This window comes from Salvia hispanica, chromosome 5, assembly GCF_023119035.1.
Source record: "Salvia hispanica cultivar TCC Black 2014 chromosome 5, UniMelb_Shisp_WGS_1.0, whole genome shotgun sequence".
NCBI classification, from domain to species: domain Eukaryota; kingdom Viridiplantae; phylum Streptophyta; class Magnoliopsida; order Lamiales; family Lamiaceae; genus Salvia; species Salvia hispanica.
In genome coordinates this window covers 18,534,449-18,559,517 of record NC_062969.1, presented here as the reverse complement: position 1 = coordinate 18,559,517, position 25,069 = coordinate 18,534,449, and the positions used below count along the sequence as shown (strand labels likewise).

The 25,069-nt window shown below is 38.5% G+C and overlaps 4 protein-coding genes and 1 long non-coding RNA gene across 8 annotated transcripts; 2 read left to right on the top strand and 3 right to left on the bottom strand.

Moving 5' to 3' along the window:
- The first annotated feature begins 218 nt into the window (after positions 1-218).
- On the top strand, positions 219-645 carry LOC125187244. Its single transcript, XM_048083800.1, has one exon. It carries the CDS (start codon positions 219-221, stop codon positions 567-569), a length of 351 nt encoding a protein of 116 aa, XP_047939757.1. The 3' UTR covers positions 570-645.
- A 106-nt stretch (positions 646-751) lies between these two features.
- Positions 752-3,806, bottom strand: LOC125187243 (replication protein A 70 kDa DNA-binding subunit A). The gene is made up of 2 exons (XM_048083799.1): positions 3,495-3,806; positions 752-2,464 (listed from the first exon to the last, which is right to left on the bottom strand). Exons 1-2 carry the CDS (start codon positions 3,752-3,754, stop codon positions 808-810), a joined length of 1,917 nt encoding a protein of 638 aa, XP_047939756.1. The 5' UTR covers positions 3,755-3,806; the 3' UTR covers positions 752-807.
- A 6,361-nt stretch (positions 3,807-10,167) lies between these two features.
- LOC125187818 lies at positions 10,168-11,299 on the bottom strand. Its single transcript, XR_007170671.1, has 2 exons — positions 11,215-11,299; positions 10,168-10,719 (listed from the first exon to the last, which is right to left on the bottom strand). It is a non-coding gene; the product is annotated as an uncharacterized LOC125187818 (long non-coding RNA).
- Positions 11,300-14,461: 3,162 nt separating this feature from the next.
- LOC125189554 (protein ELF4-LIKE 3-like) lies at positions 14,462-18,831 on the bottom strand. Its single transcript, XM_048086821.1, has 2 exons — positions 18,664-18,831; positions 14,462-14,647 (listed from the first exon to the last, which is right to left on the bottom strand). Exons 1-2 carry the CDS (start codon positions 18,829-18,831, stop codon positions 14,462-14,464), a joined length of 354 nt encoding a protein of 117 aa, XP_047942778.1.
- On the top strand, positions 14,966-18,105 carry LOC125187816 (putative nuclease HARBI1). 4 transcript variants are annotated; one of them, XM_048084463.1, is made up of 5 exons: positions 14,966-15,047; positions 15,717-15,914; positions 16,999-17,039; positions 17,118-17,343; positions 17,434-18,105. In XM_048084463.1, exons 3-5 carry the CDS (start codon positions 17,001-17,003, stop codon positions 17,922-17,924), a joined length of 756 nt encoding a protein of 251 aa, XP_047940420.1. In that variant the 5' UTR covers positions 14,966-15,047; positions 15,717-15,914; positions 16,999-17,000; the 3' UTR covers positions 17,925-18,105. The 4 variants fall into 4 exon arrangements, with proteins under 4 accessions (XP_047940420.1, XP_047940418.1, XP_047940419.1 ...); XM_048084461.1 differs by lacking the exon at positions 14,966-15,047 and having other exon boundaries at positions 15,907-15,914; positions 16,910-17,039; XM_048084462.1 differs by lacking the exons at positions 14,966-15,047; positions 15,717-15,914 and adding an exon at positions 16,596-16,737 and having other exon boundaries at positions 16,973-17,039.
- Positions 18,832-25,069: the final 6,238 nt, after the last annotated feature.

Genomic DNA, 25,069 nt, shown 5'->3' with positions numbered 1-25,069 from the left:
TCGAAAAACAATAATAACAAAAAGAGAAATGAAGAAAATAGTGATTGGATAAGCTTATCTACCACATGCAAGTCGAGAAGGTGCCACGTCGGACGATGTAAGATACCGTCGATTCTCCACCTCTGCTTTGATCCTTTTCCATCTCCCACAAATCTCTCTTCCTTTATCAAAACACTCCCACATCCCACCTTCACACAAACACATTCAACAACACACAAATGGCCTCAACTTCAGCTCTATCAATGGCGCTGCCGTTGCCCCGTGCCGGCCACAACAACGCCTTCCTCAAGGGAAACGCGCTCCGGCCCTCCAAGCCGGCCGCCCCGGTGTCCAACCCCGCCGCAACACTCCAAGTCAAAGCTTCCTTGCAGGAGAAGGCCGTGGCTGGATTGACCGCCGCCGCATTGACCGCTTCCATGGTTGTCCCCGACGTCGCCGAGGCAGCCAGCAGCGCCTCGCCCTCTCTCAACAACTTCTTGCTCAGCATCGCCGCCGGTGGCGTAGTGCTCACCGCCATTTTGGGGGCTGTGATCGGCGTCTCCAACTTCGACCCTGTCAAGCGGGGCTGAGAACCCTTTTTCTCTCTGTTTCAATCGCAGATGTATCACTGTATTACTTAATAGACTAAAACTGTTCCTTCTTCAACTTCAATTCTTACACAAACCTGTCTATTTATATCAATCATATTCCAAAGTCTTCAACAGCTCTAAACAAATAATCAAAGAAGCATAATAATATGACTAATTTGAACTGAGAGTTAAAAATGTTGCTATAAAAATTATTTAATAGAAAAGGATGCATGCCATTCTAATATGTAGTGACATGGCGCTTTGTGATGCTATCAAACAGAAACCTACTCTCTTCAGAGTAGTTCAATTTGTCTGCCTTGACAACAGTGATCTTCAGCTTTTGTTCGTCGCCATAAATCTCCTCTTTTATTTTGAGCTTCAAGATGAACTCCCTGAAGAGGCAGTTTTGAATAACTTCAAGGAATTTGAGGTCATCTTGCATTTCGTTTTTCCACACGTACAACTCCTTGGCAGAGCACCCTAAGATCTCTTCACCGGCTTCCTGGAAAGCGGTCACCCATGTCATGCCGCTGTAGTCTTGAATCTGAACCTGAAGAAGGTATCTGTAATCACACTCTTCGAATTCTTGATTGCACCTGTCGCATAGCCACGCTGAGTTTCCAGACTTCGTCACTTTCTTGTTGCACTGCCTGTCACCGATCATCAAAGGGCAGGCTGTGTAACAGAACGAGTCTGTTTTGATAAAGGACACAGTTGCCTTAACTGCAATCCAGTCTGGTTTGTCTGATCTTCCCAGCCCTTCATCTTTTATCTGTGTCAAGCACTTGCGTGTCTCGTTCTTCATTCCACCGAGTATAGCGTCTTTGGTTATGGAATGAGAAGCAGTGTCTTTTCCCCCTCGATCAAACCAGTTTCTCAAGCTGTCAGCCTCTGCAGAGTCGGGATTTATGAATAGCTGTGTGGCAGATATGGTACCAATGGACTTCCCACTAAAATCATTAACTTTTCCAGCTTTGACAGCCAAAATGGGGAAAATTCCGGCTTCTACCATATCATGAAGCTGTTGTCCTTCCCTGTTGCAGAAATCTCCCCATAATGTCAATTCAACAGTTAACCCCGATTGATCCTTCAAGTTCAGAATTCGCCTCTGCGTTTCCATTCCATTCTTCCGCATTATGGGAACAGAAGGGTTCACTGTTACAACAACACCGATAATATCCAGTATGGAATTGCTTTCAGCATTTGCAATTTCACTGATAGGCCTAAATGAGAACTGCTGCCTGGGTATAGATGTATCTTCATCTGGACAAAGATCTACTGATGATGTTGTCTCCAGAAATATCTCCCACTCATTGTTTAGATGGTTAAAATTCTTCTGAGCAGGTTTCAAGCTGCCTTTGGATATCACATAGACTTTACCAACTTCGATAGTATCATAAAAACGGTCCACCACAGCATTGAAGCATGTCACCCTAATTTCCCCTCCATCTGAATCAAGAAGATCAAAGGAGAATACTTTTCCATCTCCTCTTGCATTGTTGTAACGACGGAGATCTCCTTTTGCTGTCACCCGTGCCTTGATAGCCCATCTACCTTGATAGGGATTCAAGGCAGCAATAGGTATAATGCGTGCAGGTGCCTCATTTCTCATGATTGCTCCATGATTCTTATAATTTGGAGGTGGCTGGTATGAAGGCTGAACAGTAGGACGGAAACTCTGCATGTTACCACCTTGGTTTAGGGAGCTTGAAGTTTTGACATTATTGTAGCTTGTTCGTGACAAATTCTGAGCACCAGCAACACTATTGTTTATTGATGGTCGGGGTCCAGATGATAATGGCTTTTCAGGTAGTGAATCAAGTTCCAACACACTAGGGTTACCAATTACATCGCAGTCCAGAATGATGGTTTCCATGTTTAGGATCACAATAATTCTGCAAGAAAAATGCATATTAATGAGTTTCCAATCTATAAAACAAAGAAAGGCAATCCAATCAATCAGCTTAGTAGCGTTGGTTTGCATCTTAGGTACTGCAAGTCTTTGTTTCACTTCACTCTAAAGTATCCTAAAATGTCTAAAGTCAAGTTTGGTGTTGTTCAACCTTGAAAAAAATACAGGGCATACTTATGCCAAGAGTACCCTACTTAATATTAGTCTGACTTGCAGAGGAACTGTCATCAGCATTGTGAAACCAAGTAACTCCTACCCATTCTGGTTTTTCAAACTACCGGAGGATGAAGAATCATGTACCGATGAAAAATGATATAGTGTGCCATCTGATGTCTATTACTATTATTTTGGGACATATAAAACGCATGACATTTTCAGTCTAGTGCCTGCATGTTCAACCACAAAATGTTCAAATCTAACAATTTCAGTAAAAACATAATATGATTTTCACTTATTCCCTACTAAAATTTTGCAAACCTTTCCTCTTAAACATTCATTGTCAATGTTCTATCGGCCGATGAAGTTCCACAATCCCACTGTGTCAAGTTGACTCGTACAGAATTAACTAGAAGCAACCGTATAGCCATTTTACACAGTTCTATCTCCATTTTACACAGTTCTATCTCCATTTTACTCCGGCAGCTTTAACATTATTAGCATTCAAAGGACAAATTAACAGAGAATTGTTGACACATAGTCACTTCTCCTTATGGAATGAAAACCTATTCAATCAACTAGCGGCATCAAACATGGTAACATCTCTCTGTAAACACAATAGGATAATAACTCGTACATTCTATAGTTTAAGCAATTTTCGAGGCAGTTAGTGAGAGCTCAAAATGTATATACCTGTTCTACAATACAAACAGGCAAGGCGAATAGATCATAACAAGTCATATACTGAGACACATACAGGCACTAGCACAGACACAGAGTTGGAATTTAAAATCAATTTACACAGAGTTACGCTACCTACTTAGATAATTAGCAGGAGAGTAGGGCGGAGAATTTACTTGCGCTTCTGGACAGTGCTGCCGATGTACTCGATGAGCTGGATGACGGATCCCCTGCGGACTCGACCGGTTTTGACTCGGTCATTGAGCTGTGTGGCGAGCATAGCGTGCTGAGTAGCCACAGCGTCAGAGAGGAGAAAGCGATAGCGCTCCTGCGAGGAGCCGATGAGCTTGATGTCCAACACCTGCACCAGCGGCTTGGCGTTGACGTCTCCGGCGTCTATCGCCGCAATAGCGTTGGCCGTCAAATTCACCGGCATTGATTTCAACTTTTTGGTGTATTTAATTGGGGATTTTTGTAACCGAAATGGAGAGAGGGGGAAGAGTAAATTTGAAGGAGAAAAGGGGTCTGATTATATATATGAGGATTAGCCGGGAGAACAACCGACCTATCCCGTGCCCGTTAATTTTATTTATATTTAATTACGATTTTAATCGTAGTTTAACTAAGTCATCACCATTCACCAGATTTTAGATTTAAGTAATTAGTAGTAATAAGTAATAGTACTAACTACTTTCTCCTAATTATAACTACTTTCTCCATTTATAGTTCCAGTTTAATTTGATATGAGTTTTAAAATATAATGAAAAAAATGGTAAAAATAGTCTAAGTGAAATGTATGTTCCATTTTTATAGGAGTATAAGTTTTACACTCCCTCTGTTCTCTTATAGAGGAGTCGCTTCTTTTTTGCATTACCATACTCACTCTGTCACACTTTAGGAGTTTCGGTCACTTTTGCCGTTTTGCGTATTTATTTTATAAAAATGATAATAAATAGTTAAAGTGGAGAAATGCTAAAGTAAGAGATGAAATCATGTAGATAAGACTCTTCTCTACATTATTCTATCTCTTACTTTAATTTTTCTTCACTTAACTGTTTATTATGATTTTTCCTAAAACTGAGCGCATAAAGAAGCGACTCCGCTACGAGGAAACGAAGGTAATAGTACTAGTATAATATGAGTGAAAGATTTAGAGAAGTATGAGACCTATTGCCTAAAACAGAAAAAGAAAAAGAATAAATGAAACTTTAAATTAAGGACGAAAAAGAAAAAGTAAATGAAACTTTAAATTAAGGACGTCGTAAAATAGCAAAATGAGATATTATTGACTATTGATGATGGAAAAATATCCAACAACAGAACTACTCTAAGTCTCAATTATGGTTCCTAACCAAACGGACCATATGGGCCACATGATCCAAGAGTAGATGGCCTCAGCCCATTACATGCAGTCTACTAATCTATAGAAGACATTACACCCTCCTCCATCCCTGGTCATTAGACTCTTTACTCATTAGAGAATTAGAACATTTGGTGTTTGGATGGAAAATGATGAAGAAATCAGAATTTAAACACAAATAAAAACTTCAAATTAAATAGCTCGTTTAATAATACTGTATATACAAAAATATTTAATGACTTAGAATTTCTACTTATGAATTCATTTAATTTTTATAGCAACTGCCAACTACTAAGGGGTAGCCAAATATCTACCGTAAATTAGATTTTTTTATGTAAAAAACTGTAATGATAATATATTCTTGTAAATAAATGACTGCACAATGCACATAAACTTGCCCTAAGTACGAAAGAACGTAACATTTTACAAATGCATTTAGTAGAATTTTTACGAACCCAACTTAACTAATTATGTCTCTTTAATGGCGAAAACTTAAATGGGCCACTCATGAAAAGTTGAAATAAAATTCAAAAAAAAAAAGAAATTTGAAATAATATAATATTTTTAACACTTAGAGCATCCACGATGGATGCCTTAGTGGAAGCCCTAGTGAGAGCCCTAGTGGTTGCCACGTCAGCATGCCCTATCTTTCTGCAATGGTGGAGCCCTAGTGCATGCCCTATCTCTTATCCACTTTTCATTTCAATTTTAAATCATTATTTTTTAATTTTATTTTTAATTACTATAAAATACCATAATATATTATTTTAAACACCACAAATGCTACAAAAAAAAAAACTACATTACTTAATAGAAAAGTGGAACTACATCATACTTAGATAAAAAAAAAACTACATTAAAACTAAAATACTAAAAAAAAGAAAAAACCAAACTAGTCATCTAAATTCAACCTCTGCGCCAAATTCTTGATCATATTCTCAGTCCTCTGTCGGGCTTCCGGATCGGTTTCTTGACGAAGGCTGTTTTGGGCGTCAAGTATAACCTATACTCAACCACCTCGCGGTAACCTCCGAACTCCTCGATCGCCCTGTCCATGAGCTGAACAGATGGAGGAGGCGCAGCCTGCAGGGGGGCCGCGATCCAGACGCGCCCGCCTTCGCCTTCTCTTTGGCCGGGCTTTGGCAGCCTTGGTACCAATGGGACGTCTAAAAGTAGACGTAGGCGTGCCGAAACTCCCTTCCGGCTCAGCGTTCCGGATCCACGGGAGATGGGCCGCTGCTCGTGTAATCGCCAGCGGCGGTGTTCTTCGTCCGCTTTGAGCCGAGGATCCAACCGGTATCCCTCCGTTGAACTTCCCTTGTCCTTCAAGATCAGCCAAACATTGTACAGCCTTGAACGGCCCGAACCGCCATTGGTACTCGGACAACGACTTGTTGAGGACATCCTCCATGCTCTCACCGCTAGCCATTCCGTCCCTGTTCCTGCTGTAGATATAGCAGAAGTTGTTGATGTGGACCTTGATCCGATCCCAACACTTGCGCAGCTGAACCTTGGTCCGCTTGAACACCCACTTCGGTTTCACCTCGTTGTAGCGTTCCTCAATGCGATCCCACATCCTGGCCGAAGTCTGGTTGTTGGAGGCTATCGAATCCTCCGATACATCGACCCAACACTGAGCCACCTTCAGGTACTTATCCAACTCGTAGTCAGTACGCCCTGTTGCGTACTCCTCGTTCGGCTCGTCGTGTGGGAGTGGGACTGGAACCGATGGCGCCTTTTCTTTCCGCGCCATCTTCTTCCTCCCTTTCTTCGGCGGCGGCCGCACAGGGGCAGGAGGTTGCCCACAACTAGGCTCTATATCCTCAACCCGATACTCCTCGGTGCCGAAGAACGGATCGAACTCAGAGACAGAGATGAAAGTGGATCCTACAGATCCGGGCGTCTCAATCCGGTAGTCTTCGTGGCCGTGCCACCGGGCTCCGCCGCCGCCGCCGCCTCCTCTAAACATCGGCATCGTCGTCGACATTATTCGGACTTGGGTATTGACTCGGATCCATTGTTGAAAGTGTGGATATTGAGTGAATATAGAAGAGAAAGTGAAAGGTTTGGTCAAAAGTGAAGAAAATGGAGTATTTATAGTAGTTTAAATTAAGGTTAAATAATTTTTAAAAAAAAACAAAAAAAATCGGGCTCGGGCCCGGGCGCAATTCTGCAATGGGCGCCCGATCTCACGCCCGATCGATCGGGCGGGCGATCGGTCGCGACCGAACTCTCGGTCGCGCTCGGGCGTGACCGACGCCTGCAATGGATGCCCGACCACGCCCGAGCCCGATCTCGGCCGATCGGGCGCGCGATCGGGCATCCATTGTGGATGCTCTTAACACGCACCACACAACATACCAGAATCCACGTGAGGATTGTTACTTCTGCAAAACATGCATATGATCAGTTAACTATAGATGTGACAAAACAAAAGCAAAATAGCACCCCCTCTGTCCATCATTAGCCACATTTGACCAGACACGGATTCTAATAAATGTTATAGAAAGTAGGTGAGGAAATGTTAGTGGAAGGTGTATCCTTTTTTATATTCCCTCCGTCCCATTAAATATGCAACATTTGAGAATCGGCACGAGATTTTATGCAGTGTTGTTTTGTGAGTGAATGAAGAGAGATGAAAAAGTAGAGATAGAGTTATTTCCATTTTAGGGAACGTTTCATTTTAATTGGGACAATCCAAAAAAGACAATATTTCATATCTAATGGAACAGAGGGAGTATAATTAATTTATAATGAAATGTGAGTAAGATAAAGTTAGTGAAATATAAGATCCATTACAAAAATAGTAAAAGATAAATAAGATTTGTATTGGTGGACCGTGAACAAATAACAGTTAACTATAGATGTGACAAAACAAAATCAAAATAGTACTCCCTCCCTCCATCCATCATTATAAAGCCACATTTGACTGGGAACAGATTCTAATAAATGTAATAGAAAATGGACGAAGAAAGGTTAGTGGAAGGGGAAATGGATCACTTGCTCTGCTTAAAAGCATAGAAGCATTTGTTGTGGTCAAAACGCAGGGGAATGAACATTAAACGCAACACATTCTTCTCCTATTCTTGTTTTCTATTTTCTTTTCTTTTTTGTATTTAGTATTTTTATTTTATAATTCACATGTTTATTGATCAAGCAAATCATGGGAGTTTGAATGGAGTATAATCTGATCATTTTATTTTAGAAGTGATAATCATATTTTTATAATTGAATTTAATAATATTTATTTAGTATGGATATAATATAAAAAAAAAATATAATAATACTGCAGAAAAAAAAAGGAGAAGAATGTGCTGCGTTTAATGTTCATTCCCCTGCATTTTGACCACAACCGTTGTGCTTTTAAGCACAACAGGTGATTCATTCTATAGTGGAAAATGTGTCATTTTTATATAATTAGTTTTATAATGAAATATGAGTGAAATATATATGATCCATTACAAAAATAGTAGTAAAAGATAAATAAAATTTATGCTGGTGGACCGTGAACAAATAAAAATTACAAAATAAGACAGAGGGAACACTCAAAATCATTTACTACGATGTACTGTATTTGAGTTCCTAGTTGATTATATTTTATTGGTGGACCGTTTCAAAACAATTTTACCTTCTACATGTTGCAATATTAGCCCGACTTTGAGCGCAAATTGCAAATATGACCAGACTATTTGCAATATTTCAAACACCTCAGCCCAAATGCCATGCTATAATTAAAGTACTAATAAGTATTCTAATTATTTTATTAGTTGTATAAACTATAATTCATCTTATATTATCATTTAATTAGTTCCATTTTTAAGTATGATCAATATGAAAATCTAAACTTCTAATACATCATCAACTTGCTTCTAGAACTCGAATTTTACAACTCCAGGATCGCAATAGACTTAGTAATTATTGGAAACAGATTAAAATTACGATAGTTTTATAACTACAAGGTGGAAAGTGACTTTCTCTAACCAACTGATTTTATAAGAATTAATTATGGTGGGATGACACGAGGTTGATGTAATTTGGAAATCAATAATAGAATGATTATCTTGTAGAGTTTAAAGGCCATCAGCCTAATAAGGGCAAAATAAACCATCATGTCACCGGTCACCCACTAGATTATATGACAAAAAATGATAATACATGAATCTACACATAAAATGAAAATTCAAAACATAATTAAATGAAAGAAAATTAAGATCAGGAAATTGGGAGACACTAACAAATTAAATCATAGCTACAAGTACAATAATGGAGTACATAATTTTGTACAGTATTTATTTATTTTCTTCAATATCAATATTTGATGATTAAGTATACTAATCCACTCGTGCTTTTCAATTAAATATAATTTTTTTCAAACTTATTACTTGTGAGAACAGAGAAATATAATTAAATTACATAGTTATTAGTTAATTGTCTATAGTTACAACTCCGTTATAGTTATATGGCCAAAGCCTATATATACTTGCTTGATGTAATTTAAGATACGTTTGTCATAAGCATTTTTACTTTTACCAAATAAAAGAGAAAACTATTAGTACTTATGTTTGGCCAATCCAATCTGTTCTCAAGATTCATAATTAACATTCTAGTTAAAGATTTACATCAAGATTCTTATCTTATGTCTCAAATTTTATATGAGAACTCCTAAACATAACCAAACACATGAAACTAACTAAAGAATAGTGGTTTGATTTCATTTTTAGTTATAACTAGTATCTCCCCCTTGTTATGCACGGCCCAATTAATTTTCTATTTGTACTTATTCAAAATCATGAATTCATATTTAAGACATGAGAAACAAAATCGTTACATCAAGTTCTAAACCCAAAAATAAATATATAATAATAATTCATTGTACCAATAAAAACTATATAATCAAATAATGCGTGGGTGGCTAAGATCTACCCTACTTCAGCAACACATAACAGAAAAGATATCAAATGCTTTTTTTGTATCAAACAAAATCGATATAAAGATTTAGGTCTTATATATTACCCTAATAGATGCATATAAATCAGTATACATAATAAAATTACATTATCCTCTACTCCTTTTTCTCAAAGCATAGTGTTAGATCCGAAGCATGTATACTGCAGCTTCAATTTAATTACCAAAATATAAATTAGATTACTAAGAACTCAATTCATTGTAGGAAAAATTATTGTATTTAATAGGGTTTCTATTTTTGTTTACAGTAAAAATAGTTCCGGGAATATTAGTATACTTAATAAGGTCTTTCACTTTTTGCATACAGAATTAATTTCACATACTCGAAATTATGTACTCCAAAGATTTTATTTTTATGACTCTTTACATCCTCTTGAACTATAGTAACTTCTTGTACTAATACATATTTACATTTTCAGATTCCTTCTGCATAGGAAAGAGAAGACTACAAATGCCAGCTTTTGAAAAAAGGCAAAACACGAATTTTGAAGACAACTCCATTTATAGCAGACGAAACAATCAAGTGAACAAACATTTGTCAATTTTGGAGCTAGTTTTATCATCATGAGATCTAAATTTCAGCAATCATATAATAGTATTCCGACCCATTTTTCTTTGGTTGTGACATTGGCAAAAATTCACGTATGTTTATACAAAACATAAAAACATGAACACTCTCCTACAAATGCCTTCAAAATTGTGCTTCAAATTTTGTCTTCTTTTTTAGCTATTCATTATCCCAAGTCTAGCCCACAGGGTAGCTTGAATATGTTTTACTTTGTTCCGTGACTTTCGTCCTCGTCGCCAAGGAATCACCCTTGCACTTGCACCACCAAAAGAAAGAGTGTTATTCCTCTTCCAGTGCTGCAATCTCATACCGGACTTCTTCCAAGTATTCGTTTATAGAAATGACCGCGTCTTGCATACCTTTAACAGCTTCCTCGAGGGCATTATCATATCCAGAATCGGGCTCAGCCTCCTCGGTTCCAGATTCCTCAGTTATTTGCTGGATGTGCATGCATTTGTGCCCCGTATATCTGCAGTTTTCATGGCTTACCAAGCATTCTGAGGGCCGTCTGGGAGAAAAAGGAGCACATGATATTTAATGAAACAGAGCATGTATCAGAAATGGCCTACACAAAAAAACATCAATGGATACTCGAACACAATAGACATTTGAGCAAGGAAATATGCAAGTATGACCAAACTACATAAACATGGACCAAGGAAACAAAAACCACATAAAAAACTCTTAGGACCCATTCGGTTCCGACTATTGTTCATGCTCCTCTTAGGACCCTTTCGGTTCCCACAATTACCGAACTTCCAAGTTACTTCTTACCAGAGATGTGACACAAATATGCAACAAAAAAAAGATGAAATAGTTTGTGTAGATTATGGCTTCTATGTTCGAGTTTAAATGCCACCCACAGGAAATGTAGATATGAGCGCATCTGCGCATGGATACAACAGAATGGAGTAGTCTCATTTTCGATATTAGTAAGCGTGACAACGCTAAACTATAAATAATGTTAAATCAGAAATATTCCAAGAAAACCATAGAAGCTAACCGAAAACAGGATGACATAGTAAATTCAATTTCTCCTTTTCTTGAAATTGAACTGATCTCAGCAAGCTAGCCAGATACTCTCTGCAATAAGCCGGGCTTGCAAATACCGATTCCATTTCAATAACCCGAGATAACAAAATGCACCCAAAACACCTCATGTGCTCCACTACCCCACTTCACATATAAAATGGCATTTCCCTCAATATCTCTAAAATTCTCCTTATTTACTTAAATACCCTCAAAACTCCTCAATTATATATTGTATACATTTCTAGTTTCCAGAGTCGTTTCGCATTTTGCAAAGTTGAATAAATTTTAGGAAAAGTGCGTTAGCTCTTGTGTGAAAATGGAAATATGGCTCTAATGAATGATATGACGTTTTAGAATTATTGGTTTAAAAGAGTGAAAAATAAATTAATTTGATCGCAATTTAATATTTAAAGGGGGTTTCTATTTTGAATTGTAAAACCATTTTATTGGGTCAATTAACCTATCAAGTAACAAAATTATTAGGTTTAAAAATGTCGATCTTGATTCGAATGAAGGAAAAGAAAAAGCCAAGTAGCCCAGTCAATAAGAAAAATAAAAAAAATATTTTCTCGAGACAATGTCGGATCGCTTTAACAATATGCCCCAATGTATTAACAGTATATTTGTGATTGAAAATAAATAAAGCAAAAATAATTGGTTTAACACATTATAGAAACAAAAGATGGATTGCCATAAATAAAATAAAACTTCAACATGAAATGGAAATGGGGAAAAAAGAACCTAATTAGAGTAGTGATAATTGATAAGTGAAGCATAAGTTTTGATATCATAAAGGACATGTATTGGGGCCCTTGTCAATTTGTTGGGATCTCTATTCACATATTTCCGTCTCTTCTTCTCTCTTTCTTTTCAAACTGCTTTGGTTTGAACTACTCAACTTTCTATTTGTTGATCCAAAGCTCTCCAATTATGCATTTCCTCACATTTTTCTTTCACAGGCAATGGCATCCAAGATTTTGTCATTGGCATTGCCCACCTCCGAAGAAAAAATTAAGTAAAAAATAAAGACTAAGGTTAACAAAGATAAATCATAGTAGCGTTCGTCTACAAAAAATAGACTACTTTTACCATTTTGGATCATCCATCAAAATTAAACTAGTTCTATAAATTTAGAAATTTTTAAACAAATACTAACACTACAAATCATTCTAAATGTAGACCCCACAATCTATTAGCACTACTCCACTGTATTTTTCCTCCCTCTATCTTAATAAAATCAATGTCATTTACAACATTGCCTTTTTTTTTTTGGATGAATGGTTATACTAAAAAAAAGTCAAAAGACCATCATCATCTCATATCTGAGACGGACTGTGATCGGGAACTAGAATGATCTAAAAGCTGCATTTCACCAGAGCATCTTTGCAGTGAGTTTATTTTCTTGGTACCATTTTCTGATCACTTCTTCACATACAATTTCTCTAATGGTCTATTTGGTACATGAAATTGGAATTGAATTGGAATAGGAATTCCATGGAATTGAATTAGAATTGAATTAGAATTGAATTAGAATTCAATTCCAAATCCTTTGTATGGCAAAATAAAATAATTGATATGGAACTGAATTTTAAAAATTGCGCGAGAACACACTACACACGTTGCACAATCATTAAATACACACACATACTCACTAAAAACACATTGCGCGCGCAAACACACTACACACAATCATTAAAAACATACTACGCACACATACAAGCACACACATACACAACTCACTATATACACACACTACACCACACACTACATGCCACATGTGTGTATGAGTGTGCATGTATGCAACGTGTGTGAATGTGTGTGTGAGTGTGTGCAGTGTGTGTGTATGAATGTGTGCAGAGTGTGTGTAAGAATGTGTGAATGTGTGTGTAAGAATGTGTGCGTTGTGTATGAATATGCGCAGTGTGTGTAATTTAATAAATATTTAGAACTCTACAATTTGGAAAGTAGGGGTTTCGGAATCGGAAAGAAGGGATTTGGCGAAATTGAGAGAGCCGAGGAGATTGCGCCATGGTTTGCAAACACATTTGCTGATTGCAATGCTTCGGAGAGGGAGGCGTGAGAGGATGTTAGTGGTGAGTTCTGATGGTAGATTTGTGAAGAAATCACGCCGCGCCATTGATGGATTGAATCACTGCTTGAAGAAGAAATGGTAGTCGCGGCAGAGCTGCGTATGCTTTGTGAAGTGGTAATTAGGGCTTCTCCTCGATAGTATTTATTCTTTTTTTACTATTTAAATCCAATTAATTTTGTATTTATTCTCCTCAGTAGCGGTAATTAGAATTCCATGCAATTCTAAATCCTTTGTATGACAAAATGAAATAATTGATATGGAATTGAATTTTAAAAATTGCGCGAGAACACACTACACACTATGCACAATCATTAAAATACACACACATACTCACTAAAAACACACTACGCGCGCGCGCACACATACTACACACAGTCGCTAAAAACACACTACACACATACACAACTCACTATATACACACACTATACCACTCACAATACACACACTACATGCCATGTGTGTATGAGTGTGCATGTGTGTTTTTTCAATGTGTCGGTGTGTGTGCGCGCGCGCGTGTGTGGGTGTGTGCAGTGTGTGAATGTGCGCAGAGTGTGTGTGAATATGTGCAAGAGTGTGTGTGAATATGTGCAATGTGTGTAATTTAATAAATATTTGAAATGCTACTACTTTTGATATGGAATTCAAATTGTGAAATTGAAGGATTTGGAATTGTAATTTAATTCCAAATCAAAGAATTTTTACGATACCAAACACTGGATTTGGAATTGAAGGCTCCAATTCCAATTCCACACCTCCAATTCCGTGTACCAAACGGAGCCTAACAGTTTTTTCAACAAAAAGCAAAGGACCATTTTTTTTTTTTAACATAAATGAAAAAAGGAAGTCAAAAAGAATAAAGAGTTCCAACAAAAGGCATCAGTAGTAGGAGAAACAGAATATCAATTAAAAGATAAAAAAATTGAAGAAAAACTATTACATAAAGATGCACATGGACTCATGATAGTCAACCTTTTGACAAACACAAAAGGCAAAAGCTCACACATTTTGCAATGCTACTAGCTAAGAGCAATTTAGTGCCTATTATTTTCTTCTATGAAAATTTTTTGCATGGCAAATATACAAAACAAGCTAAGCATGTTTATTTTTTGTACACTACACTAGAGAATCAAGAAGCGGGGCGACGCCTCTTGTGGCCATCAGACTTGAAGGCCCCACTCGAGTCGCCCTCAGACGAAGCAACATCCATTGATTTGGTGAAGGAGGTTGAAAGATGAGAATAGAGATCAACAACACTCCTGATATTATTGTTGAGCTCCCTAATTAGGCCAACATTTCTGCTCAAATTATGAGGCTGTGTTTGGTAACACGGAATTGGGGCTGGGGAATTGGAATTGGAGCCTTCAATTCCAATTCCGCTGTTTGGCAATACAAAAATATGTAGAATTGGAATTGAATTCCAATTCCACCAATTCCAATTCCACAATTCTAATTCCACACATTAACAAAAGAATTGTAAATCAATTCCACAGAAAATCGGGTCAAAATTGAAAAAAACGAGGATCTTAGTTCCGGGTCAAAATGTAAACGGGTCACATATAAATTGAAAAAAAAAATCACTGTGCGCGTTTCCTTTCTCTCCCCCTCTTTCTCTCTGTGAATTTTCCCATGCCGCTCTCTCTCTGCTCTATGCCCTAGCTTCTCTCTTTGCTACTGTGCCGAGCGATTCATCTCTACAATTGATGGATAATTAGGTAATGATTCAAACTCTTCCCCACATCTGCGTTTCGAATTCACCTTTCCTTCTCTTTTATGCTTCCGATTTACTTTATTTCATATATTTGATGGGAAAAGGGATGTTGGATGTTTTATGCTTTCATAGGCTGCTTGTGTCTTCTTAAATTGCAATTGCTCTGCTAGAGGCCACTGACTCAACTTCAGTTTGCATTTATTGTAGCCATTAGAATAAACAAATATGCAGATGATAAGCTGTTGCTCCTTTGAAGTTGTTTCTGTAGAGAAATTTGGTGATCCTTGTATTTTTTTTCATCTCATAGTGTGATTTATTTGTTGTAATAACCTACATGAAGGTGCTAAAATGCGTAATATAGTAGAACCTGCTCCATTTAGCTCATGATTGAGTGAGTGAAGTTAGACTTCATTCATTTATTAGTTTAGAAGTCTTGGTGCTGATGAAACTGTGGATTATGTCGAACTTAATTACAGCTTTGCAACAACAGACTTCATGGACATGGATATTAGCTAAGTGGAAAAGGGGATCAGTATAATCCTATGGTTTTTATGCATTGATTAAGTATGATATGTTGACAAATAATTGAAGTATGCATAGTTGTTTTGACCAATCTCACACTTCAATTTCCAACACACATATAAAGATTGAACCTTTAATTTCATGTGCTTAGGGTTGGTTTTCGTGGAAGATGGAGGTGATTCAGTTCGATGTCAGAGACCTACTCTCAACAACTACAACTTTGATAAAATTGTAGAAGCAGAAGCAGAAATCCGCTCTTAGGGAAGCCTACAAGAACAAGAATTATCTGCCTCTCGATCTCTGCCCTAAGAAGACTCGCGCTATCCGCCGCCGTTTAACCAAACACCAGGTATATCCCTTTTGCAACCTTTACCGTTTTAATTCTGTGATGAAAGTTTTGCCAAATTAAAATGTAGTTGAATTGTTGATCTTTATCTGGAGTTATTGGTTAACTTTGTATCTGTTTATATGTTTTTCTTTAGCAATATATATTTATGACTTACTTGGATTTTAGATTATGCAAGCATGGCTATAAGCTTTACTTGGATTTTATCTTTCTTCAGTAATGTGAATTGTAGTATATGTTTAGTTTACTAGTTACAAATTGGATTATTACCCTTGCAATCGTTTTGATCAAACAGTGGCACTATCCTATAGTTTAAAATTTGCTAAAGTTTTTGACTTTTGTGTCTGATTGGTTTTTCTACATAGTAAATTTATGCTATCTCATTCATATTTTTGTTGATTGTTGTTTGGATTTTCAGATCTCGATTGTTTGTAACGAAGCTATATAAGTTTTTATTGGAAGTTATATTCTTAATCAAGTGTTTAAAGTTACATCTTCTGCCACATACCTCATATTTCTCATTTTTCCTCAATTTTTTTTGTCATGGTTGTTGTTTATATTATAGTTAGAATGTGATTATTTTATAGCTTATAAATTTTCACTATCTTTTAACTTTAGTACATGGATATTTCTGAGTATGAATCCAGTGATGGAAGTGACGATGATAGTTCTTCGACAAAGGTGTTCACTATTCTTCAAGTTGTGAAATTTGCTACATTAGTCAGTCAATGACATGAACAACACATGGTGAAAGACCCCATTCTTGACTTTTCCATAGCACGCGAGTTATATGTAAGACGGCTCTATTATGGAAGTGACAGAACTTGTAAGGAACAACTTAGATTGACTAGGCATTGCTTTACTGTGCTATGTTTTAAGTTAAAAGAGATGGGTTTGAAAACCACAAGAAATATCACGGTTGAAGAAGTAGTAGCCATGTTTCTATATGTTATCTCTTTTAATTTAACAAACCGTAAAGTCGGCTTTGATTTCATTAGATCCGGAGAGACTGTTAGTAGATACTTCCATATAGTATTAAATACTATACTAAAATTAGGAAGTCATTATGTTGTCCAACGAGAAACAGTCATGGATGGCTTCGAAGATGAAAAATGGGATTGGTTTGAAGTAAGTATTATTCTATTTGTTTATTTTTTGTAAATCTATCTAAATTATACTAATTAATTAGTACTTTCCGTGATGTAGAACTGTCTCGGGGCACTTGATGGAACACACGTTGAAGTAAGTGTTCCATTGAATGATCAAGGAAGATACAGAAATAGAAAGGGTAGGATAACAACCAATGTTTTGGCTGTGTGTTCTCGTGATTTGAGCTTTACATACATTTTACCTGGATGGGAAGGATCTGCAGCAGATAGCAGAGTATTACGAGATGCACTTACTAGAAATTATCCATTCATAGTACCTAAAGGTATGTTCTAGTAAACAAGTTTCAATTTTTTCTCTTTGTTATCTGATTTAAGCTTTAAGTAATAATCATAATTTACTTTTTATCTCGTAGATAAGTATTTTCTAGTAGATGCTGGATATACCAATGGACCTGGCTTTCTAGCTCCTTATAGAGGTATTCGATACCATCTCAATGAGTGGTCCACTAGAGGCAACAATCCACAAAATCCAAAGGAGTTATATAATCTGAGACATGCAACTGCTAGGAATGTGATAGAAAGAGCTTTTGGGTTATTCAAAAAGCGATGGAAAATTCTTAGAGAAGTATCTTTTTTTGATGTCAAAACGCATGTGAAGATTATCAATGCTTGTGCTATTCTTCACAATCTTATTCGAGTAGAATCACCTAATGATCCATTGTTAGAGGAAGTGGATGCTGAGATTCAAACTAGAGTTACTCAACAAGTTGATGATCATAATGAGGGGGAAGAGACTCAACCAACTTTGCCGGGTGATTATCATAATGCGGAAGAGGCTCAACACTCGGATCGAATTACATTGTTCAAGTTACTAGTGAGTGGACTAGATTTAGGGATAATCTAGCCGAAGCTATGTTTCTTCATTATCAAAATAGGCGTAACTTTTAGTGTCGTGCTTATGAAACTAAATATGTAATAGAATTGGTTTTGTGGTACAATGTTTTGTGGTCCTTATTAGACTAAAAGTTATGTTTTGTGGTGCGTATTAGACTAAAGCTCAACTTGATAAGTAAGTTGTCTTTCAATTTGACTTTTGTTTGGATTTAATATGTTATGTACTGTATAAACTAGTAGACTTAGTTTATGAAGAATAGTAGTTTTTAATGTATTGTTGAAACCTTAGTACGTACCTTTTATACATAAAGTATCTTAACTTACATAATTAATCATCATTGCTTCTATTATGATTATTATTATTATATACTATTATATTACGTACTAATTCTATAGTATTTTTTATCTTTGGAATATAAGAAAAAAAGTTTAGATTTACTTAGTTAGTTAACGTATATATAGTATATTGTTCAAAATGAATGCAAAAGTAATTATCAAAAGATAATAAAAAATAATATATAGTATTTTGTTCAAAGTGAATGTTATTTTAAAAATAATCAAACTAATTCCAAATCTATGTTAATATTTTAAGTTACCAAACAATGGATTTGGAATTATAATACAATTCTATATCAATTCTGTAATAATGCCAAACAATGGATTTGGAATTGAATTAAAATTCAATTCCACCAAATTGAATTCCATAGAATTCCAATTCCAATTCAATTCCAATTCCGTGTTCCAAACACACCCTGAGGGATTTTGGACTCTTGGTTTTGATTAATCTCATTGATGAGCAGCCTGTTCTGATCCAATATATTTTGAACTTGCCCAAAGCTTTTCTGAAAGCTCTGCATAGCCTTTCCATCTAGCTGGCTGCTTCCATTGCCAAGCCCAGAAAATGTGTCTCCCTCCATTTTTCTTCCAAATTGAATTGATAATAATCAACTCAAAGAGAGACACAACACAGCACCTAGGAACATAACAAGATTCAATCATGTTAGTTTTATTTGTTTTTGAGTTAGTATATCATATGCACACGTGCTTGTGTTCATATTAACAAAAAGACCAGACAAAAACATGGTAAGATTTGAATTCATTAAGCAGAATATGGGAATATGAGACAAGGCTTGATTGATATCACACCTACCTCACCCCTATATATATACTACTCCTTCCGTCTCATAATAGATGTCTCACTTTTCTTTTTAGTTTTTTTTTTTTTTTTTTTTTTTTTTTTTTTTTTTTTTTTTTTTTTTTTTTTTTTTGTTAAACACCTTCACGGTGGAGGGTTAAGTAGGACCCTCATCCCATATATATCATGCAAACAAGGCGGTACAATCAGTCGATCCCAAAAGTGAACCGACTCAAAACAACGAGAGGTGTTACAATCAATCACCCCTTATACGTAACAAAAACACAAAACCAAAAACAAAAACTATCTGCCAAAACTAAAACTAGGCATGCCAATCTTGTCAAGGTGAGCAAGAGCTTTCACACGCGCCGGTGATGAGTCTGCCGTATATCTAAATCTCTCCCAACTATTTTCTCCAATGGATGCCAAAGCATCCGCTGCTTTGTTTCCTTCTCTCCGGATATGAGAAATTTTCCAAGTGAAATTCCGGAGTGCCACTCTAAGTCTTGTCATTATGTGCCTTGTTTTTGCAGGACCAAGCTGTCCCCCCCAGGTAAGAACACAACAGTTCTGCGTCTGTTTCAATCCATAGGTTTCGACAGTGGCATTTTGCCATTTCGATTCCCTCTAGGAGAGCCCTCATCTCAGCTTCCCATGCAGATTCAACCTTCAGCGGTGCACTGAACGCCTCAACTATTTCTCCAAGGTTATTGCGAATCAGACCGCCACCCCCGGCTCTGTTTCTGTCTCCATCAAAAGCTCCGTCTGTGTTCAGCTTTAGCCAACCCTGCTCAGGGGGTCTCCATTGAACCTTTTCAACCCTTCTTTTCTTGCTGTAATGAAGATTAGAACCCATGCCTTCCATTCTTGGTTCACATCCACTCCACTGCCTCGCCCCTAGCAGACCTGCCAGAACCAAGTTCCTTAGATGCCTTATGATTCGGTGACAGACATTGTCTACCTTGAAAGTTTCCTCCGCATGGACAACACCATTTCTCTCTGTCCAGATATACCATAATATCAAACAGGGAATTAACACACACACATGCTGCTTGTCTCTCTTTCCCAAATGTGTCTGCCACCATCTCAGCCTGACTTCTATATTGTTACCTGGCCAAACAAAGTCTGGCGCTTGGGGGAACCACTGCGCAAAGTAGTTCCATATTTCTCTTGCTGCTGCTCCATTTGTGAACAGATGCAGCCTTGATTCAATGTCAGGATTTGTGCAGCATCTACACTTAGAGGCCAAGGAGATCCCCCTCCATTGAATCTTCACATCCACTGGAATACGGTTGGCTAAAAGCCTCCAAAGGAAAACAGATATCGTGGGATAAATACCTTTGTTCCAGATTATGTTATAAACTTCCATGTTTTCTCCTCTATGTCGCACCATCTCCCAGGCTGAGGCCACCGTGAAATTACCGTGAGGGGTCAGACTCCAACGAGCTTTATCCTCCCCATTTGTGTCAAACGGAACATCCATAATTTCCTCCATCACCACCTCTGGAACTCCCCATTCATTTAACATGTTGCTGAGAGCTTCTCTATCCCACTCTGAACCTCTCCATAGGTCCTTCACCCTTGCAAAATCTGGTCTCCCCTGTCTCATACAAAAGTTCGCAACCGGTTGGTCCATTAGCCATGTATCCTCCCAGAAGTTTATCTCTCCTTTCCCCATCATCCAGCTGATTAAGTTATTGCATTCTATACCTGCTTTAAATATTCTTCTCCAGGTAGGGCTGAACCTATTGGAATTGAAAATAAGGAGTGAGGAAGAGATTGACCAATACTTCATGTGCATGTATTCAGCCCACAACGACTTTTTCTCTCTGAATCTCCACCAGAGTTTGAGACTATAGGCTGCAACAGTGTCTGTCATACGCCGCAGCCCCAGTCCTCCTTCCTCCTTAGGTCTGCATACATCCAGCCACTTTATCCAATGTGTCTTGGAAGTAGAGTTACATGATCCCCAAAAGAATCTGGCAACAACAGAGGAGCCATTCTTGAAGCAATCAGCTTGGAGATAATTTTATTTGAGACGTTGCACAAACTTATCGGTCTGTACTCACCCCATGTTGTAGGATTTTTCTTCTTAGGAATCAAAATAATCATTGTTGCTGCGGTTCCCCTTGGCATTTGCGATCCCTGAAAGAAGTCAGACACAGCTTCAAGAACATCCAAGCGAACAATATTCCAGCATGTTTGGTAAAAAAGAGCAGAGAAACCATCAGGGCCTGAGGCACTTTCTGCATTAATGCTGAAAACCACATTTTTAACTTCTTGTTCAGTTGGCATTCCTTCAAGATCCTCCATGTTAATCTCACTGGGGAGTGAAGTCAGGATATCCAAGTCTGGCTCCTGCAAAATCTCCCCATCAGAGGATAATAGTTTTTGAAAAAAGTTAACAGCCGAGCTTCTGATTTCCCCATCCTCAGAAATGGTTTGGCCACCATCTTCAATAGAGTGGATCTTAGTTTTGGCCCTCTTGTGTTTTACCCATCCTTGAAAAAATTTGGAGTTTCTCTCCCCGTCAACCGACCACTTTATAGCTGCCTTCTGCTTCCAATAGTCCTCCTCCATCTTTAGCTTTAGGACGAACTCTGCTGCTGTTTTATTCATCTCAGCTCTAGATGCAGGAGAAGGATTTTGTTCAAAAAGCTTGAGAGCATCTTGTGCATCTTCCTCAGCTTGCTTCAACTTCACAAAGATGTTGCCGAAGACAGTTTTATTCCAAACTTTCAGACATTTCTTAAGCCTGCCCAGCTTTATTTGAAGATTTAACATTCCTCTTTCCCCTGTAGAGGCTGACCAATTCTTGTCCACCTCTTGCAGAAAGGTATGATGCCTCACCCACATACTTTGGAACCTAAAAGAAGGCCTAATAGGTGGTCCTGTAGCCTGACATTGTATTAGGAGGGGACTATGATCCGACATCACCCTAGGAAGATTTGTGACTCTGGAAGCCGCAAACAGTTCCAGCCAGCCTTCACCAATTAAGGCTCTATCAAGTCTTTCCAGCACCTCTCCTCTAGCCCAAGTAAACTTCGCACCATCTGCTCCGATATCAAGAAGATGGCACTCATTAATAGTATCAGCAAAATCAATCATTTCCCTTGTTCTATTTAAGTTGGAACCCTGTCTCTCCTCCTCCGATATAAAAATATTAAAGTCTCCCCCAACAAGCCAAGGGAGCCCCTCCATTTTAGCAGCAATCTCTCGGAGTTTGTTCCATAGCGGATGCCTCCCAACTCTAGAACATTTACCATAAACAACTGAGATATGAAAAGGGGCAGGGTGCATCAAAGAAGAAAACCGGGCATGTAGAACTTGCACCGAGCTGTCCCACTCATCCACTTCTATCCCCTGTTCCGCAAACAACCAAATCTGTTCATTCACGTTTACACCCTTGTATTGTAGCCCAAACTTTCTGCCAAAAAACTCAGGCCTTGGTTTAATCATTGGCTCAATAATTGCCAAAATAGAGACCCTATGAATTTTGACCAAATGTTTAATGATGTTTTGGGTGCTTTCATTTGCCACACCCCGGGCATTCCATATCATAATCATGATTAACACATCTGAAGGTCTTCCGAGAGATCAAACCTCCCTTTCTTTTGTACACTATCATCCTCTAGCTCTCTGTGAATATCTACATTGGCTTCCCTTTTCTCCGCAATGATTATCTGTTTATCTTTTTCCCCTCCCTCATGTTCCTCCTCTGGTTCCCAATCATTTTCATCTTCATATTGCTCTGTGTCAAAATCCCCATTTGGAAGCGTTTTGAAGTATTTTGGGTTAGAGAGAGCCCCACAACAAAGCTCATCCTCCATAGCCACAACCTTCCTCACCGGAGAGCTAGATCCCCCATACACCTTCTCCACATACCCCACAGACCCCTCAACATCCTCCCTACGGGAAGAGCTTCCCCCCCCTCTTCCACGATCAAAGGAATAAGACCGCCCAAAGCCTCTGCCTCTATTCCTCCCATAACGCCCCCTTTTGCTCCAGGACGTTTGAAAACTGCTCTCATCCACCTCTAAAGCATCGAACGAGCCAGTTACCGACACCTGCCGGTTGTTAGAGTTCCCCACCCCTGCTGGTAGGACTCCCACGTCCAGAGAGCCTTCCCCCAGCTGCTTTCCCATCTCTTTTTGCTGCTCAACTTCCCTCACGCCCATTTCGACTTGCTTGATACCCTCATTTCCAATTTCTAGCCCTGCTAGTTGTCCCTTGGGAGGAAATTTAGTGTAATCTTTTTTATTCGGCTTATCTCTATTACCATTTGCATAACAAGTATCCGTGGAATGTCCCACATGTCTACATTCCTGGCAGTATTTCGGAAATTTATCCCATTTGACCCTTTGTTCCTTGTATGTCAATCACAATCTCTTCCATCTGCGACTTAGAAATGTCAATTTCAATGCAAAGCCTAGCAAATGATAACATCCTTTTGGATATAGTATCATGATCAACCTGAATTGGAGTCCCCAAGAGCCCTCCAATAGCAAATAACGCTGATTTCTCAAAAAGATGGATCGGGAGACCGACAAGATTGCACCAAACTACAGCAATAGGTGACTCAAAGAAAGGATCAAAGTCTGGTGTCCACTTGAACACTCTCATCGGGTGACGCTCTATAAACCATACTGGCCTTCCATTCGGCCCACTCAGAATTTTTGCATAATCTGAGAGCACCTCAAACTGGATTAATACATGTTTCGCGTTTATATAGCTCCATGAATATGCTCCCCAAAACTTTAACCCTTGGAGTGCTTTTTGAATCTGTTGAGATGAAGGAATTGAGTGGGAAAACTTTCCTACTACGGCATGCCCAAGCTTCTCTGCAAGGTAAGTGTTATCCGAGCCTGAAAAATAAATGGCCGGGAGCCCCGAGCGTTCCCCTACAACACCAATCCGTTTAATTTTATCTGGTTCAAACATCACCGGATCCTTCTCTCCTGCCTTGAGCATATCCGCCAAGGATTGTTTCTGCCCCACTCCATTACTTCCTTGGACATGAAAATGCTGCTGCCTCACAAAGAAGGTACCAGATTCAGCAACAAAGGGCCTACCACTCCCTGCATCAGCACCCCTTTCCAGATTACCCTCCATTTTTCCTGCCCTCCCCTGCTTCCCCTCCCCTTGGGTTGATGTTTTTGATTTTCCCCTCGTGTTAATCTCTTTACTCAGCGGAGGGAAATCCTCCTCTAGGAATTTCCCACCTAAGGGAAACTTCTGGGGGCTAGAAACATTCATTCCAGGTCCCATTAATCCTTCCATACCCTTCCAAGCATTGGCACCCAACACTTCAACCTCCTTCCCGCTCCCTTTCTTTAAGAAATCCATATTTTGAAGCGGTTGAGCTTCACAAAGATCTAAGGCAATATCTGTTTCGGACATGACCAGTCTTGTTTCATTCATCACCAAAACTGTCCCATTATATATCCCCAAGGGCGCTTGCTTTTCCTCCTTTCCCACATCAGCTTCCCCTTCCTTCTCCAAAGGACCCGATGCCTTCAAAGGCATCCCCTCAAAATCGCCCTCTCTCTGGGGCAAAATATCGAACACCTTATCTGCTGAGTGAACTGAGGAATGGGTCTCACACACAGCCCCACCAACTTCTTCAGCACTTTCCACCACCATACCATCATTAGTCTTATCCTCTTCCTCTCCAATTTCTGAAAAAGAAAACAACAAATCAGCCCCCCTGTTTCCACCTCCCTTTTTTCCCTTGTTTTTGGTATCATATTCTTCACTACCCAATTTTCCCACCTGTCTTAAAGCTCTCCCACGCAACCCATTCTTCCTCATCTCAGCCATTCTCATCAAAGGAGATTTCGGCCTTGATTTTGCCGGCCGACCACGCGCTCGCCGCAACATCTTCTTTGGTGCAAAATCCAAAACCGGCGACCCAGAATCGCCGGCCTCCAAAACAGATAAAATCACCTCCTCTAGCCTCACCGGGGGAGGATCCCCACCCACTGGCACCCCCTCAACCAAATCCGTCATACCCGCAGAAA